Below are 25,385 nucleotides of genomic sequence, written 5' to 3'. Positions count from 1 at the left end.
TTCTTTCTTGGTGGTGTGAGGTCCTACTCCTCTCTGCTTACTTCTCTTTTATGTCTCAAAAGAGATTGACTCAAGATACAACCTAATACTGTAGATTTGAGTCCTTCTTCATTAACATAACTGCCTCTAATTCTGCCTCATTAACTTCATAGGTTTAGGATTTACAATACATAGGATAATCACATCAGATCACAAAATGGTGGACAGCTAAACAATACTTGGAATCATGGCTTAGCCAAGTTGACACACATTTTTAGGGGACACAATTCAATCCATAATATTCCACCCCTTGGCCCCCCAAAATTCATGTCCTTGCCACACGTAAAACACATTCACCTCATCATGTCATCCCAAAAGTCTTAAATCAACTCCAAGCCCAAAATCTCCTGGCGCAAAATTCCTCTTCATCTGTGAAATCTAGAATACAAGCTATCTGCTTCCAAAATACAGTGGTGGAACAGGCACAAGCTAGACATTTCCATTATAAATGGGAGAAATTGGAGGGAAAGAAGGGATAACAGGCACCAAGCAAGCCAGTAGAAGACATTACATTAGCCCTCAAAGCTTGAAAATACCTCTGTTCTCTGAGATCATTTAGGCAATGGCCCTGTCCTCCATACTCTGGGTGTTGGCCACACTCTCCGGATTCTGGGTGGAGGCACCTTGGCTCTGGGCTTCAGCTTCACCTTCCAGGCCTACTGGGATGGCAATTCTGCTCCCTGAGATTTAGGCAGCCATGTTCTTCTAGTCCGTCTGAGTGGTGACCCTACCTCCTCGACCCCAGCAGGCCCTGTTCTTCTTCCCCTTGAGCATGGCAGCCTTATCCCCTCAACTTTAGTCAGTAGATCTGGCCCCATCCCACTGGCACTTGTGAAAGTCAGCCCCACTCTCCAGAACCGAGTAGGTGAAGATCTGACTCTTTGAAAACTAGGAGGCTGAGGCCCCACCCTTTGAAATCCTGGAGGCCATGGCTCCACCCTTTAAGACCCCAGAGGTCTTGGCCCTACCCTTTGAGACCGAGGCAGGTCTGCTTCCTATGCTCCTTGTTTCTTCATCTTCTGCTTCCTGGTTCGTTGGCCTCTTGGCCCCTTGGGCCTCTTGTGCTGGCCTGGAGTCTGCCCTGCTCAGGCAAGTGTTTCAAAGCTCTTCAGTTCTACCAATAAGTGCCTGGAAGCACCCCATTCCACCAGTAAAACTTAGCCGGAAGGCACTCAGCTCTCTTACTCTGTGGGTCGGCTAGCCTACCTCCACTAATAAGTGCCCAAAGACACTCCACTCCACCAGGAAGCCTCCTGCCAAAGGCAGTCAGCTCTCTCACTCCATAGATTGGCTCCCACACTATCTCACACCAGTCTCCTGGTTCTGCTTCTGCCATTTCTCAGCTGCTGCTGCTTCGGTTTCTTTGCTGCTGCTTCTCACCATCTGCCTGTCTCTGATGTTACAGCTGTCCTCACTTCCTTCAGAGTCCTTATCATCATTGTCTTAGACGTCCATAATTCCACCAGCAGTCTCTTCAAGGCAATCTAGGCTTTTAGTATTAGACACTTTAAAACTCAGCCTCTACCCATTACTCAATTCCAAAACCACTTTCACATTGTAGATATTTGTTAGAGCAGCACTGCATTCTTGATACCAAGTTCTATCTTAGTTATCTAGTGCTGCTGTAACAAAAATACCACAAGTGGATGGCTTTAACAAATTGAGATTTATTCTCTCACAGTCTAGAAGGCTAGAAGTCTGAGTTCATGGTGCCTACTCCAGGGGAAGACTTTCTGTCTCTGTTGGCTCTAGGGGAAGGTCCCTGTCATCATCTTCCCTTGGTCTAGGAGCTTCTCAGCTCACAGACCCTGTGTCCAAAGGACGCGCTCTGCTCCCGGTGCTTCATTCTTGCTGGTGTGAGATCTCCATCCTCTCTAGTCACTTCTCTCTTTTATATCTCAGAAGAGATTGACTCAAGATACAACTTAATCTTGTAGATTGAGTCTTGCCTCATTAACATAACTGCCTCTAATCCTGCCTCATTAACATCATAGAGGTTAGAATTTACAACACATAGGATAATCACATTAGATCACAAAATGATGGGCAACCAGACAATACTGGGAATCATGCCTAGCCAAGTTGACACACATTTTTGGGGGACACAATTCTATATTGGGGATACAATTCAATAGCATGTGATTTCATTTCTCTTGGTAATATACCTAGAAGTAGAATTGCTAGGTCACATGGTAATTCTACCTTTAAATACAGTAAGCCCTGCTTCTACCCTTTCCCCCTACGATCTGTTCTCACCACAGCAGCCACTGTGACCTTATAAAATAGAATTCACCATGTTATCCTGTTCTGAATCCTCTCACATCTCCCCAGCTTGCTCAGTGTCAGGGCCTGATCCCTCACAACAGCCTACAAGAGCCAATTGATCTGGCCCTGGCCCCTCTGTAACTCCTCTCATGCTCCTTACCCCCTTACGCCTGAGTCTACTTCAGCCACTGGTCTCCTTCCCATCCCTTGAACACACCTGCACACTCTGGCCTCAGGGCCTTTGCACTGGCAGTTCCCACTGCCTGGAATGCCCTTCCCTGGTCTTTCCTCTTCTCCTTTTTCAAATCCTTTTCCTAAAAGTCACTTCTGGATGCTTTCTCCTCTGAGACCTTCCTACTTAAAAGTTATAGCTACTCCCAGCCCGCCCCATCCCCCTTGGCTTTCTTATTTTCCTCTGTAGCACATATCATAATCTAATACAGAGAATTTATTTATTTTGTTTTCTGCCTTTCCTTACTAGAATTTAAGCTCCTTAGAGCAGAGTTGGTTTTTTTGTTTGTTTGTTTGTTTCCTTTCTGTTTTGCTTCCTGCTTTACCAAAGTACCTAGAATGGTACCTGGTACATAGTAGATACTCAATAAATTGTTATTGAATAAATTAATGTCTTTCTCTGAATGTCTCTCTCACTCTCTGTAGATACCTTCTTATTGTCTAGTAGGCACTGGGGATACAAAAATGAATAACATAATGCCTCTCAGCAAATGCTCGTTGAAGGGATTAACCGGTTTAACTCACTTGGGGGCAGGTTCCAGGCTCCCCTCTAGAAATCAACTTTGGATTTGGGGACTCCTCTGAGAAAGGTCACATAGAAGACTTGCCTTTCTCTAAATGTCTGGGCTGTGACTAGGACCCCAGGGGAGCCTTGACCCCACTCCCCACCAGAGAGCGCAGCAAGCCGTGCCCCTCGGCTGCCCCATCCTTACACCCTGCTTTCTGCCTGCAGCGCAAGGCCATCGAGCGGTTCTGCAGCGAGGTGAAGCGTCTGTGCCATGCAGAGCGGAGGAAGGACTTTGTCTCTGAGGCCTACCTCCTGACCCTGGGCAAGTTCATCAACATGTTTGCCGTCTTGGACGAGCTGAAGAACATGAAGTGCAGTGTTAAGAACGACCACTCTGCCTACAAGAGGTCAGGACACCCTCCCCACACCCCGTCCCTCCCCAGCCTGTCCTTTCTTCCCTGGTAGCTGGCCAAGGGGAAGGAGTGGATGGAGCCCTTCTGCCAGGTTCCTTCTCTGGAACCAAACTAGTATTCCCCACACACAGCGGGAATGGGCCTGTGTCTTTTTTTGTGGTTTGAGGGATAAGGTGTGGAGCTGGGTCTTTGGAGGGCTTACAGGGTTTTATTTCTCAGGTTGGAACCCAGTCCACATCTCGCCACTCCCCACAGAGTAGCAGGACTTTCTGTTGTCCCATGTAGTATGGTACCATTAAGATAGTCAGAAAATAGTTGTTTTTGGTGAAAATCAGAAAGCCAATTCAAAATGCTTATATAAAAGAAGGAAATAATTGGCCACTGGAATGTCCAAGTCCAGGCATACCTGGACCCAGGTACTCAAATGATGTTCGTCCTCTGGTTCTGTCTACCTCTCAGCTCGACTTCCCTCTCTGTTTGCCTCATCCTCAGGCAGACTAATGGTCTGTGGTGGCTTCCAGAAGCTTCAAGTTTCCCTCTGGCCAGTGTAGTAACACAAGCTACTAGGGAAAGGAAAGGATTCTTCTCTGCCAAACACTTTCTGCAAAACTCCCTGGAGGATTGTCCGTGATCCATCTTGGGCCGTGTGGGCAGGGAGAGAGGGGTTGGAGCTTTGATTGGATGTGTTCACCCTTGGAGTTGGGGGTCAGTGTCAGCTCACAAGGAAGAAGAGACAGGTGGACTGAGAATAGGGAGGGAGTGGTCATTCTTCTCCAAAAAATCAGAATGCAGTCGCCCAACAGTGGGAAGGGCAGACAGAAACAACACATGACCTCTATGTTGGTTAAAGCTCAGAGGAGCTGCAAAGTATCTCAGTAAACATCTTGGGAAGACATTCTATGTCACTGATACAGAGGGACCCTCCTCCTTGAGCCACATCTGCCTGGGTTTCGAGGTAACTGGAGAAAGCAGAGAACAGGCTGATTCTCACAATTTTATCCTGCTGGTTAAACTATGAAACTGGAGGCTCCCAGCAGGTAGTTCCCCATCACAGGCCTGACTCAGAAGTGGCACCTTTCACAAAGATTTCATGTATAGCTCATTGTACACTTTCTTCCTCAAACGTCTCCCAGTTATGGCCAACCACTTCCATCCCAGCCACAGCCCACATCCTCTAGTGGCCAGCTCAAGCCATCAACAGGGTGGGCATCTTGTCTGCTTTCACACTTATCACACACAGGCTACACCACCTCCATTTTAGGGTGTGGCTGTCCAGGAAGCTGAGGTTTTCTCCCTCTGAGACCTGTTTATGTTCCTTACACCTGTCATCCCTTCACCTGTATCCTGTTTGGTTAGATAGACTTTTGTTTTCCATGCAGTGCTTTGCTTTAGAAACTTCTAGGTTTTCCTGTATAACAGAACACGTGACAAAAACAAAGCGTCCTGCCCAAGATTGTTCTCTATAACTTTCACGGTTAAAGCACTGATTACGCACTTTCACTGGGGGTATCAAGGAGGCACATGGGGGCTCATTTCACTTTTCTGTCCTACCACTCTGGGCTTGTTTATGGGATGCTAAGGAGTCTTTTATGGTGCAACAGTTAAGTGCTCAGCTGCTAACTGAAAGGATGGCAGTTCAAACCCACCTAGTGACTGCAAGAGAGAAAGACCTGGCAATCTGCTCCCATAAAGATTATAGCCTAGAAAACCCTCTGGAGCAGTTCTACTCTGTCATTTAGGGTTACTATTAGTTGGAATCGACTCCGTGGCACCAAATAACAATTGCTTTTAGGAGTCCCTGAGTGATGCAAGTGGTTGGAGGGTCAAGTCTACCCAGAGGTGCCTTGGAAGAAAGACCTGGTGATCTACTTCCAAAAAAAGTCAGCCACTGAAAACCCTATGGAGCACTGTTCTGCTCTGATACACAAGGGGTCGCCATGGGTTGGAGTTAACTCCAAGGCAACTGGTTTTAATTGTCCTTAAACTTTCTGAGTTCGAGTTTCAGAGATTTTAGGTGTCTTCTTGCCTTTTAATTTTAGGTACCCTATGTAAACAGCCCCAAACAAATGACACCAGAACATGCTTTCCTTTGATATTAGAGTCACTGGTGATATTCAAAGCATGTTAACCTTGGCGGACAGTGTGATTCTGGGCAGATCCTGGGCTATGTGGGAGCTGGAGCCCACAGGACGTGGTTTAGCGGTTTGTTGGAGCAGTCCTCTTGGCAGCACCCGCTCTCTGTGTTTCAGGGCGGCACAGTTCCTGAGGAAGATGGCGGACCCCCAGTCTATCCAGGAGTCCCAGAACCTCTCCATGTTCCTGGCCAACCACAATAGGATCACCCAGGTAATGGCTGACTCCTTGCTAGTCCTGGCCTGGCTTCTCAGGGATGCCAAGCAGGGCCTAGAGATTGGAGACTGTGAGCAGACAAACTCAGTTCAGACCCCTGTCTCCCCTGCCCAGGCACAGGCCTACGTGAGAATGACTTCAGTCTCCTCTCCCAACCACAGTTGATTCTTTTATCCTCTCTGGTTTTTGTTCCCTGAGCCTTCTCAGCCAGTGCTCTGCCCCTGCATCAGTGTAGAGGGTGAAAACACGGGTTCTGGAGCTAGACTGCCTTGTTTTCTAATCCTGGACTCACCATTGATCTGCTTTGAGACCTTGGGCAAGGTCTAAGCCTCAGTTTCCTTCTCTGTAAAATGTGGCTAATATGTTGAGGATATTATGAGAATCCATCACAACATCATAGCATTGTTGTGAGAAGTAAATGAGATAGTATATAGAAAACCGTTCACACTCAGGGCCTGACAAATAGCACTTTAGAAGATGTAGCTGTTACTACTGCCAAAGCTTTGTCAGGGCACCTGCACTCAGCTGTTGCTGTCCCACTCCATGTCCAGGCACAACGTAACAGGACCCATCTTACTCATTGCCATCTCAACCTAAACTGGAACCAGTAGGACCCAGTAGGTACTGGTACCAGTAGGACCCAGGCTAAAACTGAGAGGGGCCCTCCCTGTTTCAAGGGTTTTCGGGCTCAAATCCCTCTCATGGAGGCCCCAGACTGACAGGGCCCATCCTGCTCTTTGTTAACTGTGGAGGCCATTCAGCCTCAGAGGCTCCACAAGTTTTCCTTCCCAGAGACTCAGTCCTGTGTTGCCTGCAGGGAGCACCAGCAGTGTCTACCCCCTCCTCTGGACACCCCATAGGGCCCCTTTTGTCCCTTTGGGAGAGAAAAGGCCCAGGGTAGGGATAGGGGCCTGACCTCCTCTGACAGGAAGTGTTTCTGGGCTGCCTGACAGAAGGGAGACCCCTGCTGGCCCAGCTCTCCTCCACTGGGCTGACTCTTCCCTGCCATAGGTCTGAGGAGACTAGTAGATAAGTCCATACTGTCAAAACTAAGCCAGAATTCCTACAGGCCTGTTACTGTAAGGAGTCCCTGAGTGCTGTAAACGATTAACCCACTCAGCTGCTAACCAAAAGGTGAGAGGTTCGAGTCCACCCAGAGACACCTTGGGGGAAAGGCCTGGTGATCTGCTTCTGAAAAATCAGCCGTTGAAAACCCTGTGGAGCACAGTTCTTCTGTGACACCCATGGGGTCACCATGATAGTCAGAATCAACTCAGTGACAACCAGTATTACTATAAAGCTGAGCTGCTTTTTACCTCAGCCCAAGAAAGAACTTTTTAACCATCAGAACAGCCAGGAAATAAAATCAAGGGCCTCAAGGGGGTGAGTTCCTGCCACGGGAGGCGTGTAGGAACAGCTACTTGTGGGGACCTTGAGGAGAGGATTCAGGCATGAGGTGTGGGCTGGCGTACAGGTCCGCTCACTTGGGTATGCCGTGACTCCTGGGCAGTGAGTGGGCCCGTGGCACCCTCAGTCCCCACCTGGCTGGCTGTGGGTGCTCTGCTGTGGTGAGGGTGAGGGTACAGGAGCATGTGGGTGCCTGCCTAACCCAGGGTGCTGCTGTTTAGTGTCTCCATCAGCAACTGGAAGTGATTCCCGGCTATGAGGAGCTGCTGGCCGACATTGTCAACATCTGTGTGGATTATTACGAGAACAAGATGTATCTGACCCCCAGCGAGAAACACATGCTGCTCAAGGTAAACCTCCCTGCGTTCACACACCACAGGGCCTCTGGAGTCTCTGTTTGCACTCTCCCTTTTTCTTACTTAAAATAATGGTTTAAAAACAATGTTTATTTTTTCTCACTTAAATATTAATACAGCTCTCACTGCACCTAATGTTTCGTGCCCCAGTCTTTCCATTTAATGTCTGTTTGCCTTTCCAGAAGCCGCTAAGAATATTTCCATAATGTAATTTTTAACGACTACCGAGTATTCCGTTGTATGGAGATGTTGTTATGTAGTGAATCCCTTAGTGGTGGATATTTGTTTGCTGTATCGCACTGAACTTCCTTTTTAGCACAGCCTTTGGGCACATCTGTGATTATTGCCAAATTGGGTCTTGCTGGAAGAGAAATTGCCGACTCAAAGGGAATACAAACATCTTCAAGCTTTTACTATATTTTGCCAAAATGGCCACAATTGTTTTATCGGTTTACAAGTTTCATTTTAAAATTACCAAGTGATATTTATTCCTTGTGGAAAATCTAGAATATACAGAAAAGCATGAAAAAAATTAAAATCTCTTACAGTCTTCCCATCCAGAGGTGACACTTTCAGAATTTTGATGTATTTCCTTCTAATTTTTTCTAGGCTTACATATTTTCAAAATATGTAATAAATTGATAAATTTATATATAAGCAAACATTTTTAAAATATGAAATAAAATATACATAAATTGTTTTGTGTATAATTTTTATCCCGTGTTGTTAAATGTATCTGGAATATTAATGCAGCCATTAAAATAATGTCACATGGATGAGCCTTCATTTGTTTAAGCGCTGTTCTGTTGTTAGCTGCTTACCAAGTTACCTTTGCGTCAGCTCCAAGTCATAGCAACCCCATGTGTTTGTTAGCTGCTTAGTTGTTTCTCATTTGTCTCAAGCATTTAGAGCACAGAAATGAACGACCTTCTCCATAAATCTTTTATTCTTTCTTGCCTGGAACCTCACCTTTCACAGTTCTCCTGGTAGATTTTCCTTTCTTCCCTTCTCCAGCCCTGGTGGTGGTCCCTTCTTTACATTTCCATAGCACCTCGATTAAGTTTGCAGGGCAGTGTGGCTTTGTGATGTCTTCTCTCTGGCTTCGTCTGAACAATCAGAAATCCAGAGAAGCCATCAAAGTTCAGCTGCCCCTCACCCCCAGTTCTCTGTCTGGGCAGTTACTGTAGCTCTCCCCACCCAGGCTTGCTGCTTCCATGAACCAGATTACTAAATTCAAGTCCAGGTTACTGAATTAGATACTGCCTTCAAATTCTCGAACCCACCTTTTCTCTCACCTGTCTTTAATCCTCCACAGTCCACATGCCCAACTTCTTCCCTGTCTGTTCTCCATCCTCTTCAGTCTGGCCTCCAATACATGCGGTTTCACTTCTCCCTGCAGTTTGCATTAGTTAACTCAGCTGCCACCAGGGGGTGCCACTCAGCACTAAGTGGAAAAGTCTGGCATCGCTCTGCAGAGCCACAAACTGCAAGCTAGGGGAAGTGCCCGTAACAATCCTCTAGTCCACTCTCTTATGTATCAGATGAGAAATGGAGGCCCAGAGAGAAAAATGACTTACCCACAGTTACACAGCCACTGTGGGCCACGGGAGGCTGCTTTCATTCTAATTGTCCAGGCTCCCTTTCAGCTGTACGTTTGACAAAAAGATCAAAACAAGCCAATATTCAGGAGATAATTAAATAAACTGGAAGATCAAGAATTAGCCCTGATAGTTGACTCATTATAGGGCATTCTCAAAGTTCTTTTATTTTTGTTCTTTGTTTGTTTGTTTGTTTTGTTTTGTTTTTTAATTCACTCATGGCTCTTCAGGAATCTTTACTTGGAGAAAGATGCAGATATTTTTACATTCATTCAGCATTTAGCAAGTATTCATCAAATGCCTATGATGTGCTAGATCCCAGGGATGTAACAATAAGCAAGACACAGTCCTTCTCAAGGAACACCTAAATATATAAATTTTGTTTTCAGACAGATCCTGGTTCAGATCCCATCTCTGCCATTTACTAGCTGTGTGACCTTAGCAAGCTGCTTAACCTCTCTGTGTCTCTTCTCTAGATTCCTCAGCTCTAGAATAAGGTTATTGTAGATAACTTGACTTAAAAGATTGCTGTGAAAATTAAAGCCCTAAATACAGAGTCAGAGCCATCTATAGTAAGAGCTGAAGCAGTGGCCACCATAATAACGTGGTATAGGACCTTCCATTTCTTCACAGAAATCAAATTTCTGGTTGAAATCAGACCAATGTTTCCTTCTTTTGTTTGAAGATGTGTGGGTTTTTGTAATATAATGTCTCTTTATAGGGTCTTTGTGTGTGTGTTTATGTGTGTACCCACATAAAAAACCCTGCTTTTTTTTTTTTATGCTTTTCTGATGGCTGTGACTATTTACTATGCTCTGTCACTTCTCATTCTAGGTCATGGGCTTTGGCCTTTATTTGATGGATGGAAATGTCAGTAATATTTACAAACTGGATGCCAAGAAGAGAATCAATCTTAGCAAAATTGACAAGTTCTTCAAGGTCAGCGACTGGGGCTGGGACTGGGCCAGGGGCCAGGGCTTATCAGGGCCAAGTCTCTCTGTGAAAGGAATGAAGTTAGCCAGGGGAACAGTGGAGCTTGATGATTGTCCTGTAGCTCTAAAGACCCTGCAGGGAGGAGTAGAGCAGAATGGTAGGCCCCCAGCTGCCCTTGGTGAAGGAATATGCACTATAGAAAGCTGTGCTAAGGAAAGTCAAACGTGGTTCCAAGTCTCAGTCCAGGATTTGGCTGGGAGGCCTAATGGTTCTTTTTGAATACTGCTGTTTTTCCTTTTCAGAAATCCCATCTCTAAAAAAAAAAGTGCATGCCACCATATAGCCTCTGCTTTTATTTTCAGTGCAAATCAGAGCTCATAGAAATGGGAGGATTGAAGGTTGGGTTTTAAATTGATTCAGAGTCACAGAATCACATTCTCTAGCCTGGCCCACCAGAGACCATCTCAGCTTGCAGCCCGCCTCTGGGCAGAGGCCTCATCAGCGTCCATCCACACACTACTCTTGGGCATATCCATTCCAGTGCCTCATAGATTTGAACTTCTGGCCACAAATCTTTAAAAGTAAAAACTTGCAGTTAAATTAAGCCTTTAAGATTTTGTAAGGGAATTTCATGCTTTGGAACTGAATTCCATTTTATCAGTTTATTCTAATATTGGACACTTCAGTCATAGAGTTAGGCCTGAGGGGTCAGACACGGAAAAGCCTAGCTTAATGTTGTAAAGAAAAGCCCTTGAAGGTGTGGCATAGAGGACACTGGGCTGGTCCTGGGTCTCACCAGCTTTTCAAGATTTAGGGAAAAATAAATCACCAAAGAAATCTTGTAGCTTTGATTTGCTTCTTTTGGTTAGTTCCAGTAAAAGACTGGAACTTTTTTCTAGAGATGCCCCAAGTGAAAAAAAGGGCCTATATTGAGAGACACTTGCAAAATCTGCCACTGCCTTAAATCAGCATGAATGAGACTGGGGTGGAGCAGAACTCAATGTCACTAAAAACAGGTCTGGGTTCTGGTTATGGCTCTGCCACTTAATAACTGGATGACTTTAGGAAAGTCACTAAAAAAAAAACACCAGTTGCCATTGAGTCAACTCTGACTCATGCTGACCCCATGTGTTGCAGAGTAGAACTGTGCTCCATAGGGTTTTCAATGGCTGTGGCCTTTTAGAAGCAGATTGCCGGGCCTTTCTTCTGAGGCACCTCTGGGTGGATTCGAACTGCCAGCCTGTCAGTTAGTAGCTGAGTATGTTAACCCTTTGCACCACCCAGGTACTCCAGGGAAGTCGCTAAACCCCTTGAAACTCAGTTCCCCAGCCTGAAAAATATGAATGCGAAGGGTATCTATTTATCATCGTTCCCTTGGAGCCCTGGTGGCACAGTGGTTAAGAGCTTGGCTGCTAACCAAAAGATCAGCAGTTCAAATCTACCAGCTGCTCCTTGGAAACCCTTTGGGGCAGTTCTACTCTGTCCTATAGGGTCCCTATGAGTCAGAATCGGCTTGACGGCAACAGTTTTTTTTTTGTTTGTTTGTTTGTTTGTTTTTTTTTTTAATGGGTGAGTCAGAGCCCTGGGTTATAATCTTGGCTCTTTGACGTCTAGGTGGTCTGATTTTGTGAAAAGTCACTGAATCCGTCAAAGCTTCAGGTTCTTCATCTGTAAAATGGGAGTGATAATAGTACTTATTTCGGAGCATTATTGTATGGATTGAGGTCATGTTTTTAAAGTTCTTGGCAGAGCGCCTAGTGCATCGGAAGCAGAAAATAACCCCTCGCCTCCCCTCCATTTGCCCTAATATTCCAGTGGAAGTTGTCTGCCCTCTAGTGTTAGGTGTCATGGTTTCAGCTACTCTCACAGTGGAGAGTTTCTCAGGAAGTCTGCACCCAGCCAGCAGCACCCAGACACCCACTGCTAGCCCAGAGTTCAGAGCAGCACAGATCCTCTAATCTGGGGGAAATCAGCAGAAAGGACACTGCACTGGGAGGCAAGCCTTCAGGTCCTCGTCCTTTATCCATTCTGCTGGGTGATCTTGGACAAGAGCTGCTTGGGCTGCTACCTGGAACATGAAGTTGGTTGGACACACAGGAGGACCCATGTGCTTGCTGGGGCTCCTTCTGATTCAGGGTCACATGGTAGTGTCATCAGAGGCAGAAACTAGGAGTCAGCCCAGAGGCACACACAGTGGCCTGCCTTCCCCACTGGGCTGGTAAAGGCTGCACCCCAGCCCCTCCCTTGGCGACTCTCATGCTGTGTTTGCTTCCTTTGCAGCAGCTGCAGGTGGTGCCCTTATTCGGAGACATGCAGATAGAGCTGGCCAGATACATTAAGACCAGTGCTCACTATGAAGAGAACAAGTCCAAGTGAGTGCCTGCCGTAATGTCTCTCAGCTCCTGCAAGCATGCCCAGTCTGGGCAGGGAGCCGAGGGGCTGCTTCAGCCTCTCCTCCCTCCCCAGAGCCCTGGGAAGGTGGATCCTGTCACAACACTGGCGCGCAGCCAGAGGGGTGCCTCGGAGTGTGCTCTGAGCCCTTTTGTATCCTCCTTTGCTGCCAGGGCTCAAAAGGGCCCAGAGCACAGCCACCGGCCCCTTCTTCGTCCAGTAGTGACCCACGCTGCCCCCTGGTGGGACAGCAGGAATCCTTCCGTTGAGAAGTGCGGAGCAGAGGTATGCCCTCAGTGGTCAGGTAAAGTGAAGTGACATTGGTCTTCATCTGGAGTTTTCTTCATCACCTGGATTCTCTCCTCAGGTGTCCTGTCCATGAGTAAGGACACAGCTGAATGTGTGGTTTGAATGGTTCCAACTGTGAAATGGGTTGACACCCTCATCTTTGGTCACCTTATAAACCATGATTTAAGGTAATCTGTGCCAAGATTGGAGGAGCCCTCGTGGCGTGTTGGTTAAGGGCTCGGCTGCTGACTAGAAGGTCAGCACTCTGAACCTACCAGCTGCTCCATGGGAGAAAGATGTGGCAGTCTGCTTCTGTAAAGATTTACAGCCTTGGAAACCCTAGGAGCAGTTCTGTTCTGTTCTATAGGGTTGCTATGAAACAGAATCAACTCGATGACAGTAGGTTTGGTTTGATGCCAAGAGTAGGGGTGTCAGTACCTCATGGAAGTTGGAGAGAATCTGGTTACAGCCTTGGCCACCCCTTTGATCTCTGGAGTTGTTAAGGAGGTTTCTTCTGTGTGAATCTCTCCAAAGCTGAGTGCTTGGTTGAGGAATATGGCCTTTCCATACAGAAAGGGGCCACCCAACTGTTAATCAAGCGGGAGGGCATTAGTACCTTAAAAGTGTGTGCATAGACAGTTACGGAGACTTCCTAGACATAGCCAAACAACTTGCTGGATTGGTTTACTGGGTCAAAGGGCTTGGGACCATAGTCTCAGGGGACAACTTAGTCAATTGTCATAACATAATTTACAAAATAATGTTCTACGTTCTAGTTTGGTGAGTAGTGTCTGGGGTCTTAAAAGCTTGTGAGCAGCCATCTAAGATACAATTCTTGTTCTCTACTTGTATGAAGCAAAACAGAGTGAAGGAAATCAAAGGCTCAAAGAAGAAACTAACAGCTCACATGAACCACAGCCTCTTATAACCTTTAAGACCAGAAGAACTACATGGTACCCAGCTACTACTTTTGACCAAGAACATAATAGAAAGTCCCAGATAGAATGGGAGAAAAATGTAGAACAAAACTCAAATTCCTAAAAAAAAAGTCAGACCTACTGAACCAATAGAGACTAGAGGAGTCCCCAAGACTACCACCCTAAGCTACCCTTTGAATTTAGAATTGAAACTATTTCTGCAGGTCACCTTTCAGCCAAATAATAGATTGGCTTATAAAATAAACAGTATCACCCAAGAGCAATGTGCTTCCTTAAACAATTAACTATATAAGACCAAAACAGTCAACATTTACCCAAAAGCAAAGATGAGAAGGCAGGGAGGGGAAGGGAAGCTAGATTAATGGAAACAGAACAAACAGAATGGAAATAATGAGAATGCTGACACATCGTAGGATGGTGGTGCTATTGGAGTGAGAAGATGTTCTTAGGGAAGTTGCCCAGCCTGCTTTTTCTTGGCTTAGATTTCAGTCCTTTGTAGTCCTAGAGAGACTGCAAGTCCTTCCCTGCTTGCTCACTCATGTACCTGGTAAGTACCTGGATGGGGTGCCTGGAAAAGTATGTGGTTGGGACTTAGAGGAGGCCAGCCCCAAAGGAGGAAGAGGGAGGACTGTCACTCAGCCTGCGGTCCCTACAGCATTGGATTTAGCAGGCTCCCTCGCTGAGGTGCTGGGATGCCTCTTGGGTTCCACCAAGGGGAGCTGGCCATGGTGGCTGCGTGTTGGAGGTGCCAGGAGCAGCTACTGCGTGGAAGGAGCCTGTCCCACCCAGGCACTTCAGACAGGGCCTGCTCCGACCCATGATTTTCTGCCCAGGTGGACGTGCACCCAGAGCAGCATCAGCCCACAGTACAACATCTGCGAGCAGATGGTGCAGATCCGGGATGACCACATCCGCTTCATCTCTGAACTCGCTCGCTACAGCAACAGTGAGGTAAGCACCCTCTGGCTCCTGGGATGGAGGTGCATGTGGGCCCAGGGCAGGAAGGGCAGACCAGCCAGGACAGAGCACGAACACACTGGATACCGGAGAGGAGGAGTAAAGACAGGCACATGGGAAGGCAGAAGGGCAGAAGCCTGGCAGAATCGCATTTGATTCTGGCTCTGGGCAGACTATTTGACATCTTTGTGCCCCAGTTTCCTCACCTCAGAAGTGGAGGTAATAATAGTACCTACCCTCAAAGGTTCATTGAAAAGATTAAATGATATGGTTGATGATGCATGGAGCCTGCAGGTGGTAATTTTGAGTTCTGTGTGTGCATGATCCAGGCTATCTTCACTCTGGATGGCAAGAGCAGATTTCTAAACTCCCATACTTATAACACCATCTAAATATTTCAAAACTACACAATAATAAACATTCATTGTAAAATATTTTTAAAAAACACACACAATTAGGGACAAGAGAAGACCATGAAAATCTCCTATAATCTTAATAGGTTGTTATTTTTTCCAATAATTATATTTTTATTGATGTTGTTTTTCCTTTATTAGTATAGAAACATGATCAATATGCAAGTCTCAGGAAAAAAAATACAGATATGCAAAAGGAAGGGAAATTAATCATATAAAATCATACCATCCAGAACCAACTATGACTAATCTTTGAGTGTATATATCCTTCCGTACCGCTTCCCACATGAGCTTGTCTAATAAACATAGGTCACCTGATTTGAATTCTTTATTACCTAGTATTACTCCTGGGTTAGAGTCCCTGAGTGGTGCAGACAGTTAACATGCTCAGCTGCTAACCAAAAGGTTGGAGGTTTGAATCCACCCAGAGGTGCTCAGAAGTAAGGCCTGGCAATCTACTTCTGAAAAATCAGCCATTGAATACCCTATGGAGCACAGTTCTACTCTGGTATGCCTAGGGTTACCATCATTCAGAATTGACTCAATGGCAGCTGGTATTCCTGGATTACTCTGTGCTACCCCATGTTTAATTGAGTCCTGGTGGTGCAGTGGTTAAGTGCTTGGCTGCTAACCAAAAGGTCGGCAGTTTGAAGCCACCAGCCGCTATATGGAAGAAAGATGTAGCAATCTGCTTCCATAAATATTTACAGCCTTGGAAACCCTATGGAACAGTTCTACTCTGCCCTGTAGGGTCCCTGTGAGTCAGAATTGACTCGACAGCAATGGGTTTTTTTTTTTTTTTTTTTTTTTTTTTTTAAGTTTATCCCATGTTTGTTCACTGGCTCCATCTTGTGGCTAGCGGTCATAGTGATCATGCTTTTCAAACCCAAATTCAGAAATGCGTTTGATCATTCTTGTTGCCATCGAGTTGATTCTGACTCATGGCAACCCCATGTGTGCAGAGTAGAACTGCTCCATAGGGTTTTCAAGGCTGTGACCTTTTGGAAGCAGATTACTTGTCTCCCAAGATGCCTCTGGGTGGGTTTAAACTGCCAGTCTTTCAGCTAGTGGTCGAGAGCTTAACAGTTTGCACTACCCAGGGACCCCTCTTTTGATCATAGGGTAACATATTTGAAATGGGGACTCTCTGACAAATGCAAGCGGTGTGGTCATTGGACCAGTGGCCAACATTCTCGTGAGGGCTCCTGGTAGACACTGCCAGGTCAAGCCCAAACCTTCGATCTTCTTCACATATGCCAGTCAACTGAACTAAAGCTAGAGGAATCATTTATCTAGGGTGCCGGGGCCTCCTCAATTCCTAGTTACATTTCGGTGTGGGCCAAGAGTAAGTCTGGCACAAAGTTATTTTTTAAAATTATACACATAGATATGTAAATATACACATACACATATCCTTTGTATATATGCATATACACAATTACACAGACATAATATTACACTTAATTGTTAAATATAACACATGTAAATGTTTGATTGTCTACACCAGTGCTTTTCAATCCATGAGTGATGTCTCAATTATGAGTTGTGAAATCAGTTAAGTGGGGCACTTTTGTGAGAAATAGAATAGAAAATCAGAGGGAATCACAGGTATTAAGAATAAGATTGCTTCGTGAAAATGTTGTTTCATATACATGTATTTAATATCCCTACGTAAGTATGTATTCTGAGGTCACTGTAGAGTATTCACTTCTGACTGTGAGTTGCAGTCAAGAAGGTTTGACAGCCGCTGCTTCATGATATACCAGAGTGGTGAAGTGTGAGACTGTGGCGTCACACTATCTGAATTTGGACGCTCAACCGTGTGCAAGCCGTGTGGCCTCAGCAAGGCACTTACCCGAGCCTCAGTTTATCTGTCGAGGGAATATCATAAGAGCACCTTCCAGATAATGCCCTTGGGGGGAATCGATGAAATAATGCATAAAGAGTACCAGGCACTTAGACAGTGAGAGTGACGGCCGGTGTTCCCCAGGTGGTGACGGGCTCTGGGCTGGACAGCCAGAAGTCAGACGAGGAGTACCGCGAGCTCTTCGACCTGGCCCTGCGCGGCCTGCAGCTTTTATCCAAGTGGAGTGCCCACGTCATGGAGGTGGTAGGTGCCCGGCGGGCAGAGGGCACTGACCCTTCCATCCCCTCTAGACTGATCCCTCTTCACTTGGGTTCTGTCTCCACCTCTCCCAAGTACTCTTTTTTTTTTTTCTTTTAAACCGATTGATTGAGATATAATACACGTACCATGCCATTCACCCATTGAAAGTGTACAATTCAGTGGCTTTTAGTATATTCAGAGTTGTGCAACCATCACCACAGTCATTTTAGAACATTTTTATTACCCTAAAAAGAAACCCAATTCCCATTAGCTACCACCCCCTACCTCCCTCACCCCAAGGCCTTATTGTTGTGTGCCATCGGTCGAGTTGATTCCAGCTTATAGAGACCCTGCATGACAGAGTAGAACTGCCCCATGGGGTTTCCTAGACTGTAATCTTTACTCCCACAGAGCCACTGGTGAGTTCGAACCTCCAACCTTTTGGTTAGCAGCCAATTGTTTGGCCATTGTGATACCAGGGCTCCTTCCCCAAGGCCCATGCAACCACAAATCTACTTTCTATCTCTACAGATTTCTCTATTCTGGACATTTCATATAAATGGAATCATAAAACATGTAGTCTTTTGTGACTGACTTCTTGCAGTTAGATTAATGTTTTTGAGGTTCATCCATGTTGTAGCATGTATCAGTACTTCGTTTCTCTTTATGGCCAAATAATATTCCATTGTATGGGTATGCCACATTTTGGTTAGCCATTCATCAGTTGATGAGCATTTGGCTTGTTTCCACTCTCCCCAGTACTCTTGGAAGCTAGTTCACCCCACAGACAAGTTCTGCAACAAGGACTGCCCGGGCACAGCAGAAGAGTATGAGAGAGCCACGCGCTACAATTACACCAGTGAGGAGAAGTTCGCCTTTGTAGAGGTAGGTGCTGCCTCCCTCCTCCACTCGGGAGGCGGCTCTTCAGGGTTTCTCATGGTGGTCCAGGAGTGGGCCTGAGAAAAATGACAGCATTGGTCCTCCTGATTTGTACCCTCCTCGCTGTCCCTCTTCTCCTTTCAAGTACGTGATATCATCCAAATCAATCTCTATCAAAATTTATTATTTAGAAATAATTCAGAACTCATTGTGCTCTTAAAACTGCGTAAGAAAGTGTTGACCACCTTGCTAAAAAAAGTGGGCAATAGGTAACTGACAGAAGAAAAACAAATGGCGAGGAGACGTGAAAAATGCTCAGACTGATGAAAAACTGCAAATTAAAACTAACACAGGGATATTTACAAATCAGGATGGCAAAGATTTAAAGGATTGGTATTGCCTGTTATTGGTTGAAGTATGGGAAATAGACTTTCTCGGAAACTTTTGGTGGTTGTCAACATTTTATAGGCTTTCTAGAGGGCAATCTGATAATATGTATCCAAATTTTTAATGGGCATACCCTTTGGCCCAGAAGTTCTTCTTTTGGGAGTGTATGCCAGGGAAATAAGCCAACTGTGCAGAGACACATGCACATGGATATTTATCACACTATTTATAATGCTAAGATAGATGAAACACCTTACATATCCTTCAACACGGAACCAGGTAAACAAATTAAGGTATAGCTGTATAATTGAAACTATCCAGTCACTAAAATGGATTTACCTACATGGAAAGATATGCACAGTATATTGTTAAGTTTAAAAAAAAAAAGCAGGTTAAAGAACAGCATGTAAAATGATTGCATTTATACTAAAATTAATATACTTTTGTATATTTGCATGAAAAATGAAGGACATAGATATTTATGTTTCTATATACCACACCATTAACAATAGTAATTTCTGGAGGAAGGATTCTTACTTCCTGCTTTATAACCTTCTGGATTGTATTTTGTTTGTTTAATGACAGAAAGATGTTCTATTTTTGAGGGGAGAGGGAATACTCATTCACACTAGGTTGTGAGTGATGGCTACCTCTTTCATGAACATCTGAAGTCTAGAAGAGACTAGTCTAGAAGTCAGAGACCTGGATACTAGCTCTAGGCCCTAGGTCACTTCATCTTTCTGAGCCTCAGTTTCCTTACCTATAAAATGGAGCCAATAATCTCTACCCTCTTCCATCCTGGGGTTATTGTTGAGAGTCACCCAATAATTGTCAAGTAAAATAATGGTTGTAGATGAGCTTTGAAAGCTATAAAGAGTCATACAGATGTAAGGGGTTAGGGTTGTTATTTAGCAGCTCTCCAAGCTATACTTTAAAGAACTGAGGCCCGGTGGTATAATTTTAGCCTGGAGAAAAAGTTTTAACCACACTTGACATTGTCCTGAGTGGTGCCCTGGCCCCCTGGCACTTCCATTGCTTATATCAGCCTGGAAGAAAGTCTCCCAGTCATCATCACTGGAAGAGAAAATCATCCTCATTAAAATGAGAGTTGTAGTCGAGGGTCCATGCAAGTTTGTAAAACTTTTATGTGTTTCTTTCCTTAACAAAAGGAACACATATGTACTGTAGATAATTTAGAGGTCTCTGGGTGATACAAAGGGTTTAGCTTGGCCACTAACTGAAAGTTTGGTAATTCAAACCCACCCACTGGTGCTGCGGAAGAAAGACTTGGTGATTTCCTTCCATAAAGATTACAGCCAAGAAGACCCTATGGAGCAGTTCTATTCTGTAACACATGGGGTTGTCATGAGTCAGAATCAACTCAACAGTAATGGGTTTGGTTTGTTTGTTTTGGTAGGTAATTTGAAAAATGCTTCTCCCATGCCAGCTCCCACCCTCGCCTTCCCACAGCCTCATATCATTGAAAGACAACCACCAATAACTGGTTGCTGTATTTCTTTCTAGTCCTTACTTTTCTATGCATTTAGAAATTTTTAATTTTTATTTTATTCCTAAAAGATTTAAAAAAAATTTTTTAAAGAAAAATAGTTCAACATAGCATATAGCAACAAAACCACCTTGAATCCCAAAATGAGACATCTTCCACCTCTTTAAGCTAATTTCTTCTAATACTTATCTCTGTATTTCTAAGTGTCTTAGTCATCTAGTGCTGCTATAACAGAAATACAACAAGTAAATAACTTTAACAAAGAGAAATTTATTCTCTCACAGTCTAGTAGGCTGTAAGTCCAAATTCAAGGCGTCAGCTCCAGGGAAAGGCTTTCTCTCTCTGTCAGCTCTGGGGGAAGGTCTTTGTCATCAATATTCCCCTGGTCGAGGAGCTTCTCAGGCACAGGGACCTGGGGTCCAAAGAATCCTCCCTGTTCCCTGGTGGTATGAGGTCCCCAACTCTCTGCTCACTTCCCTTTCCTTTCATCTCTTGTAAGATAAAAGATGATGCAGGCCACACCTCAGGGAAACTCCCTTTACACTGGATCAGGGATGTGACCTAAGTAAGGGTGTTAACATCCCACCCTAATCCTCTTTTAACATAATCTAATCTTGCATCATTAACCACAGGCAGAGATTAGGATATACAACATGTAGGAAAATTACATCAATCACAAAATGGAGGACAACCACACAGTACTGGGAATCATGGCCTAACCAAGTTGATACATATTTTTGGGGGACACAGTTCAGCCCATGACACTAAGTATCATGATTTTGGAATGTTTGTTGGCTTTTCAATTTATGACATTTTCTATTGATTTCCCCCTTTGAGAGAGAAGAATTTAGCTCTCTCATCTTCATCTTTCACCCCACAACTCACTCCGTTCTTTTCCCTCATCTTCCCAATGTGGTAATTTTATACTTTTTGGTTAAATCAATAGTTACTTGATATTATTATTACCAAGTAACTCTTGCTCATTGATGAGGCGGTGGTCTAATGTGGATACCTCATTTTCTTATACAACTTTTTGTTTTTCCTAGAGTTAACAATTGCCTTACTTTTTATTTGTTTAGTTTTCTGTGAACCTACTAAAAATATAACCTCAAACATACTAACAAAATGTAAAACTCCTTTCAAAATAGTCACAATAGTTACTTTCTGAATTATTTTTTTCTTGGAGCCATTCCTCCTGAAGTCCTTTCTTTCTGTTCCAACCTGAACTAGTTTGTCTCTAGACTTGCTGTCCAGCCACTCATCTGAGATATCTCATCATTATCCTTTGTCTTTCTCCTATGTTGGATCCCAAATCTTCTTCTTTCTTCATGTTCATGGAATATATCCTTCAATATCCTTCTAAGAAAGGGATTATAGCAGAAAATTTTTTTGAGATCTTTAATATCGGAAATTTTTTTTTATTCTAGCCTTACTTATAGTTTGACTAGATATAGAATTCTAAATTGGAAACAATTTTCTTCCAGAATTTTGAGGTATTTTTTCACTGTCTTCTAGTTTCTAATGTTGCTGTTGAAAAGTTGGATTCTATTCTGATTCCTGATTCCTGTGTTTTATTTCCTCTGTAAAAATTTTTTTATTAACAATTTTACTGAAATATAATTCACATACCATAAAATTAACACTTTTAAAATAATTCAGTGATTTTTAATATATTCATAATTGTATAACCATCACCACTATCTAGTTTTAGGACATTTTTATTACTTCAAAAAGAAACCGTCACCCATTGCAGACACTCACCATTTGCCCTTGCCCCCAAGCCTCAGGCAACAACTAACCTACTTTCTGTCTCTGTACCTGTGCCTGTTCTGTCCCAGTGCCATTTGTTGTAAAGAGTATTCTTTCTCCATTAAAGTGTCTAAATACCCTTGTCAAAAATCAATTGATTATAATTGTAAAGGTTTATTTATGGACTCTCAGTTATTTTCCATGAATCTGTATGTCTGTCCTTATCCCAGTACCACACTGTCTTGTAGCTTTGTAAGTTTTGAAATCAGAAAGTGTTGAGTCCTCCAACTTTATTCATCTTTTTCCTTTGTAGAATTTTATAGAATCATCTCTGTATGCCTTTTGTTCTAAATTTCACAGTGAGGAATCTTGATGAGGGCTTTTTGCATTCATTGTTTTGGATACTACATAGGCCATTTCAGTGTGAAAACAAATGTCCCTTAAACCAAAACCAAACCAAACCAATTCCCGTCAAGTCATAGAGACCCTCTAGGACAGATTAAAACTGCCCCATAGGGTTTCCAAGGAGTGGCTGGTGAATTCGAACTGCCGACCTTTTGGTTAGCAGCTAATTTTTTAACCACTGTGCTACCAGGTCTGGGAAATTTCCCTGACTTTTTATTCTGATAATTTCCTCCTGTCTGTTTTCCTCATTCTTTCTTGGATTTCAAACTGTCAGATCTTGGGCATCCAGGATTTAATCTCTAATTTTCTTTTCTCTTTTATTGTGTATCACTTCCTTTTGATGAGCTTTATAGAATATTTCCTCAAATTCAACTTTAAACTCTATTAGAATTTTGTATTTTGATTATAATATTTTTAACGTCTGAAGTCTCCATCTTATTCTCTGAATGTTCCGTTTTTTAGTGCACTGATCTTGTGTCATGAGTGTGATATCTCCATGAGGATAATTATAATTTTTATAATCAATTTTATTGAGATAGAATTCATATAAATAAACTGCATCCATTTAAACTGTACAGGTCAAAGAATTTTGACAGTTAAATACACCTGTGAAACCAGCAACACAATTAACATACAGAACACTTCTGTCTCCCCCTAAAGATTTCTTGTGCCACTTTGCAATCTGTCCCTACCTCCTCTGTCCCTAGCCCCAGGCAACCATTTACTGCTTTTTTTTTTACCATAGGCTAGTTTGGATTTTCTAAAATTTTATATGAATGAAATCATATAGTATGTACTTTTTGTGTTTGGCTTCAACTTGGCATAATGATTTTGAGATTTATCTGTGTTGCTTTGTGTATCTGTAGTTTGTTCTTTTTTGTTGTTGTTGAGTATTATTCCATTGTATGGATATACCACAATTTTTATCCATTTGTTGTTAACGAATGTTGAGCTGTTTCCAGTTTTGGGCCAGTATGAATAAAGTGGCTTTGAATACTTGAGTACAAGTCTTTGTGTGGACATATGTTTTCAATTTCTCTTGGAATGCTTATGTGGTAGGTTTATGTTCAACTTTAAGAAACCACCAATCAGTTTTCCAAAGTGGTTGTACCATTTTACATTCACACCAGCAATATATGAGCATTCTGGTTGCTCCACATCTCCATCAGCCCTTAATATTGTCGCTCTTAATTAACTTTAGCCATTCTGATACATGTGTATTAAACTTTTAATTTGCATTTCCTTGAGGACTAATAATGTTGAGCATCTTTTCATGTGCCTATTGGCCATTCTTACATCTTCTTTTGTGTTGTCAAAATCTTTTGCTCATCTTTTAAAATTGAGCTGTTGGTTTTCTTATTCAATTATGAGAATTCTAGAATTCTAGATACAAGTCTTTAACCATATATGTGTTGAAAAAAAATTTTTTTTCTAATTGGTGACTTACCTTTTCATTTTCTTAAGGATGCCTTTTGAAATGCAACTGTCTTTAACTTTGATAAAATTCAATTTATCAAGTATTTTTGTGTCCTGTCTAAGAAATCTTTCCCTATGCCAGGTTGCGGATTTTCTCTTAGGTCTAACAGACTTGCACACCCTACCATGTGTAGCATTAATCTGAAGCATCTTCCTTGTCTATTTCTTCCTTTGCCCTAATATTTCCTAGTTGGCATCTCTAGCCAGGAGCTTAGATTCTTTTATGATCTGACCTTCCTTTAAAGTTTCTCTCCCATTATTTCTCTGTAGTGAAGCTTCTCTCCACCAAGGTTGTTATGTTCATTGGTTGCAATGATAATCCTCACCTCCTTAGCTCTGTTCTTACCATTTCTGCTACCTTGAATGTTCTTTTTCTTTCTCTAAGGTTTAGCAGAAGAAAAAGCCTTAGAGCCCAAGTCCATTCATTCATTTATTGACTCTTTTTCCACAAGAATTCCTTGGCTGCCCACTGTGCCCAGGCACTGGAGATGGGGTATGCTCAGCATCCTCAGGCCTTGCCTGTGGCAGTGCTCACAGTCTGGTGCAGAGGGTGGAAGTTGAAGAAGTCATGGTGGGTGTGATAAGTGTAGTGATTGTGAGGAGGCTGGTTTGATACAAGCTTTCCCCATCTGAATTATGAACCATTCGGGAACTTAACACTTGAGGCAAATGGGTGTTAAAGGATGAGGTTTGTTTCAGGTAAAGCTGGACAAGAGAATGTGACTTCAACCCAAGGCCACAACAGCCTTCCTTTTCCTCCCCCATCCCACTAAACTTACTCACTGAGTAATAGGCAGGCCTCCGTTCCTTGGGATGGGGAAGGAGGAGTGATTATTGCAAGGAGAGGACGGCAGCCCCGGAAAAGGCACACACCCTGCAGGCAGACAGGTCAGGCCAGGTATACCCATCACAGATACCTGTCTTTCATCCAAACAGATAAGTGAAGGAGGCAAATAGAAGGACAGAACCTTTTCTCCCATGACTATTACAGGGGAAGACGTTTCTATTTTATGGATCCAAGCAGCCACTGGCCAAATTATTTTAAAGGCAAAGATTATAAAAACTCCTTAGAAAATTTACAGTTGGAAAAAAACCTCTTTTTGAGATGGTATATGGGTGCATGGTATGTGGACAGGCCTCCAAAAGTCAGAGTGCTGCTCAGATTGTGGTCCATGGACCAGCTGCCTCTTGTCACCAGTCCTCAATGAATAAGCACTCATGCCAGAGTGAAAATCAATGGCATCACAAAATGCACTATTCAATTTAGCTTACATCTTTGTAGCAAGACTTTCTTGATGACGGAAGCAGAGTGTTGACTTATGGGATACATTTCTTACCTAGCTGTGAACCAGCACGTTGAGTGGCACTAGCCTAGTGCTTATGGTGGTCTCACACCACGTCTACCCATGATGTGGTGGAGGGTGTGGGATAGACTGGTGTGCCAAGGCACAGTGAGCCTGACCTTGATCTGTATTTGGCCAGGTGATTGCCATGATCAAAGGCCTGCAGGTCCTCATGGGCAGGATGGAAAGTGTCTTCAACCAGGCCATCAGGAACACTATCTACGCAGCCCTGCAGGACTTTGCCCAGGTGACTCTGCGCGAGCCCTTGAGGCAGGCAGTGCGGAAGAAGAAGAACGTCCTCATCAGGTGGGTCTTCGGGTGGTCCTTTCCAGGGAAACATCAAAACTTGGTGGTGCTAGGTGCAGGCTAGAGAGGTAGTCCCTGGCCCAGTCAGCTTCCAGAGTAGCCTCTGAGCTCATAAAGACCTTCTAGCAAGCTCTCTGAGT

The 25,385-nt window shown here is 43.8% G+C and overlaps 1 protein-coding gene across 8 annotated transcripts in view; it reads left to right on the top strand.

Annotated features, from left to right (window-relative positions):
• The window catches only part of CYFIP2 (cytoplasmic FMR1 interacting protein 2), a 164,263-nt gene that overhangs the window by 41,284 nt on the left and 97,594 nt on the right, over positions 1–25,385 (top strand). For 6 of the 8 annotated variants that reach the window (XM_004371261.2, XM_023726555.1, XM_023726554.1 and 3 more), the window contains 9 exons: positions 3,269–3,450; positions 5,706–5,802; positions 7,434–7,562; positions 10,001–10,105; positions 12,380–12,471; positions 14,550–14,667; positions 17,077–17,196; positions 17,953–18,078; positions 25,079–25,245. In XM_004371261.2, the coding sequence (XP_004371318.1) occupies positions 3,269–3,450; positions 5,706–5,802; positions 7,434–7,562; positions 10,001–10,105; positions 12,380–12,471; positions 14,550–14,667; positions 17,077–17,196; positions 17,953–18,078; positions 25,079–25,245 (1,136 nt within the window). Of the gene's footprint in view, positions 1–3,268; positions 3,451–5,705; positions 5,803–6,644; positions 7,294–7,433; positions 7,563–10,000; positions 10,106–12,379; positions 12,472–14,549; positions 14,668–17,076; positions 17,197–17,952; positions 18,079–25,078; positions 25,246–25,385 lie in introns of those variants that run through there. The other 2 variants (XM_023726560.1, XM_023726559.1) reach the window with 2 other exon arrangements.

The sequence above is a fragment of the Trichechus manatus genome, unplaced genomic scaffold, assembly GCF_000243295.1.
Source record: "Trichechus manatus latirostris isolate Lorelei unplaced genomic scaffold, TriManLat1.0 scaffold00011, whole genome shotgun sequence".
Taxonomy (NCBI): Eukaryota; Metazoa; Chordata; class Mammalia; order Sirenia; family Trichechidae; genus Trichechus; species Trichechus manatus.
The sequence above is the reverse complement of the archived record's forward strand: the minus strand, read 5'-3'. Positions and strand labels throughout refer to the sequence as shown.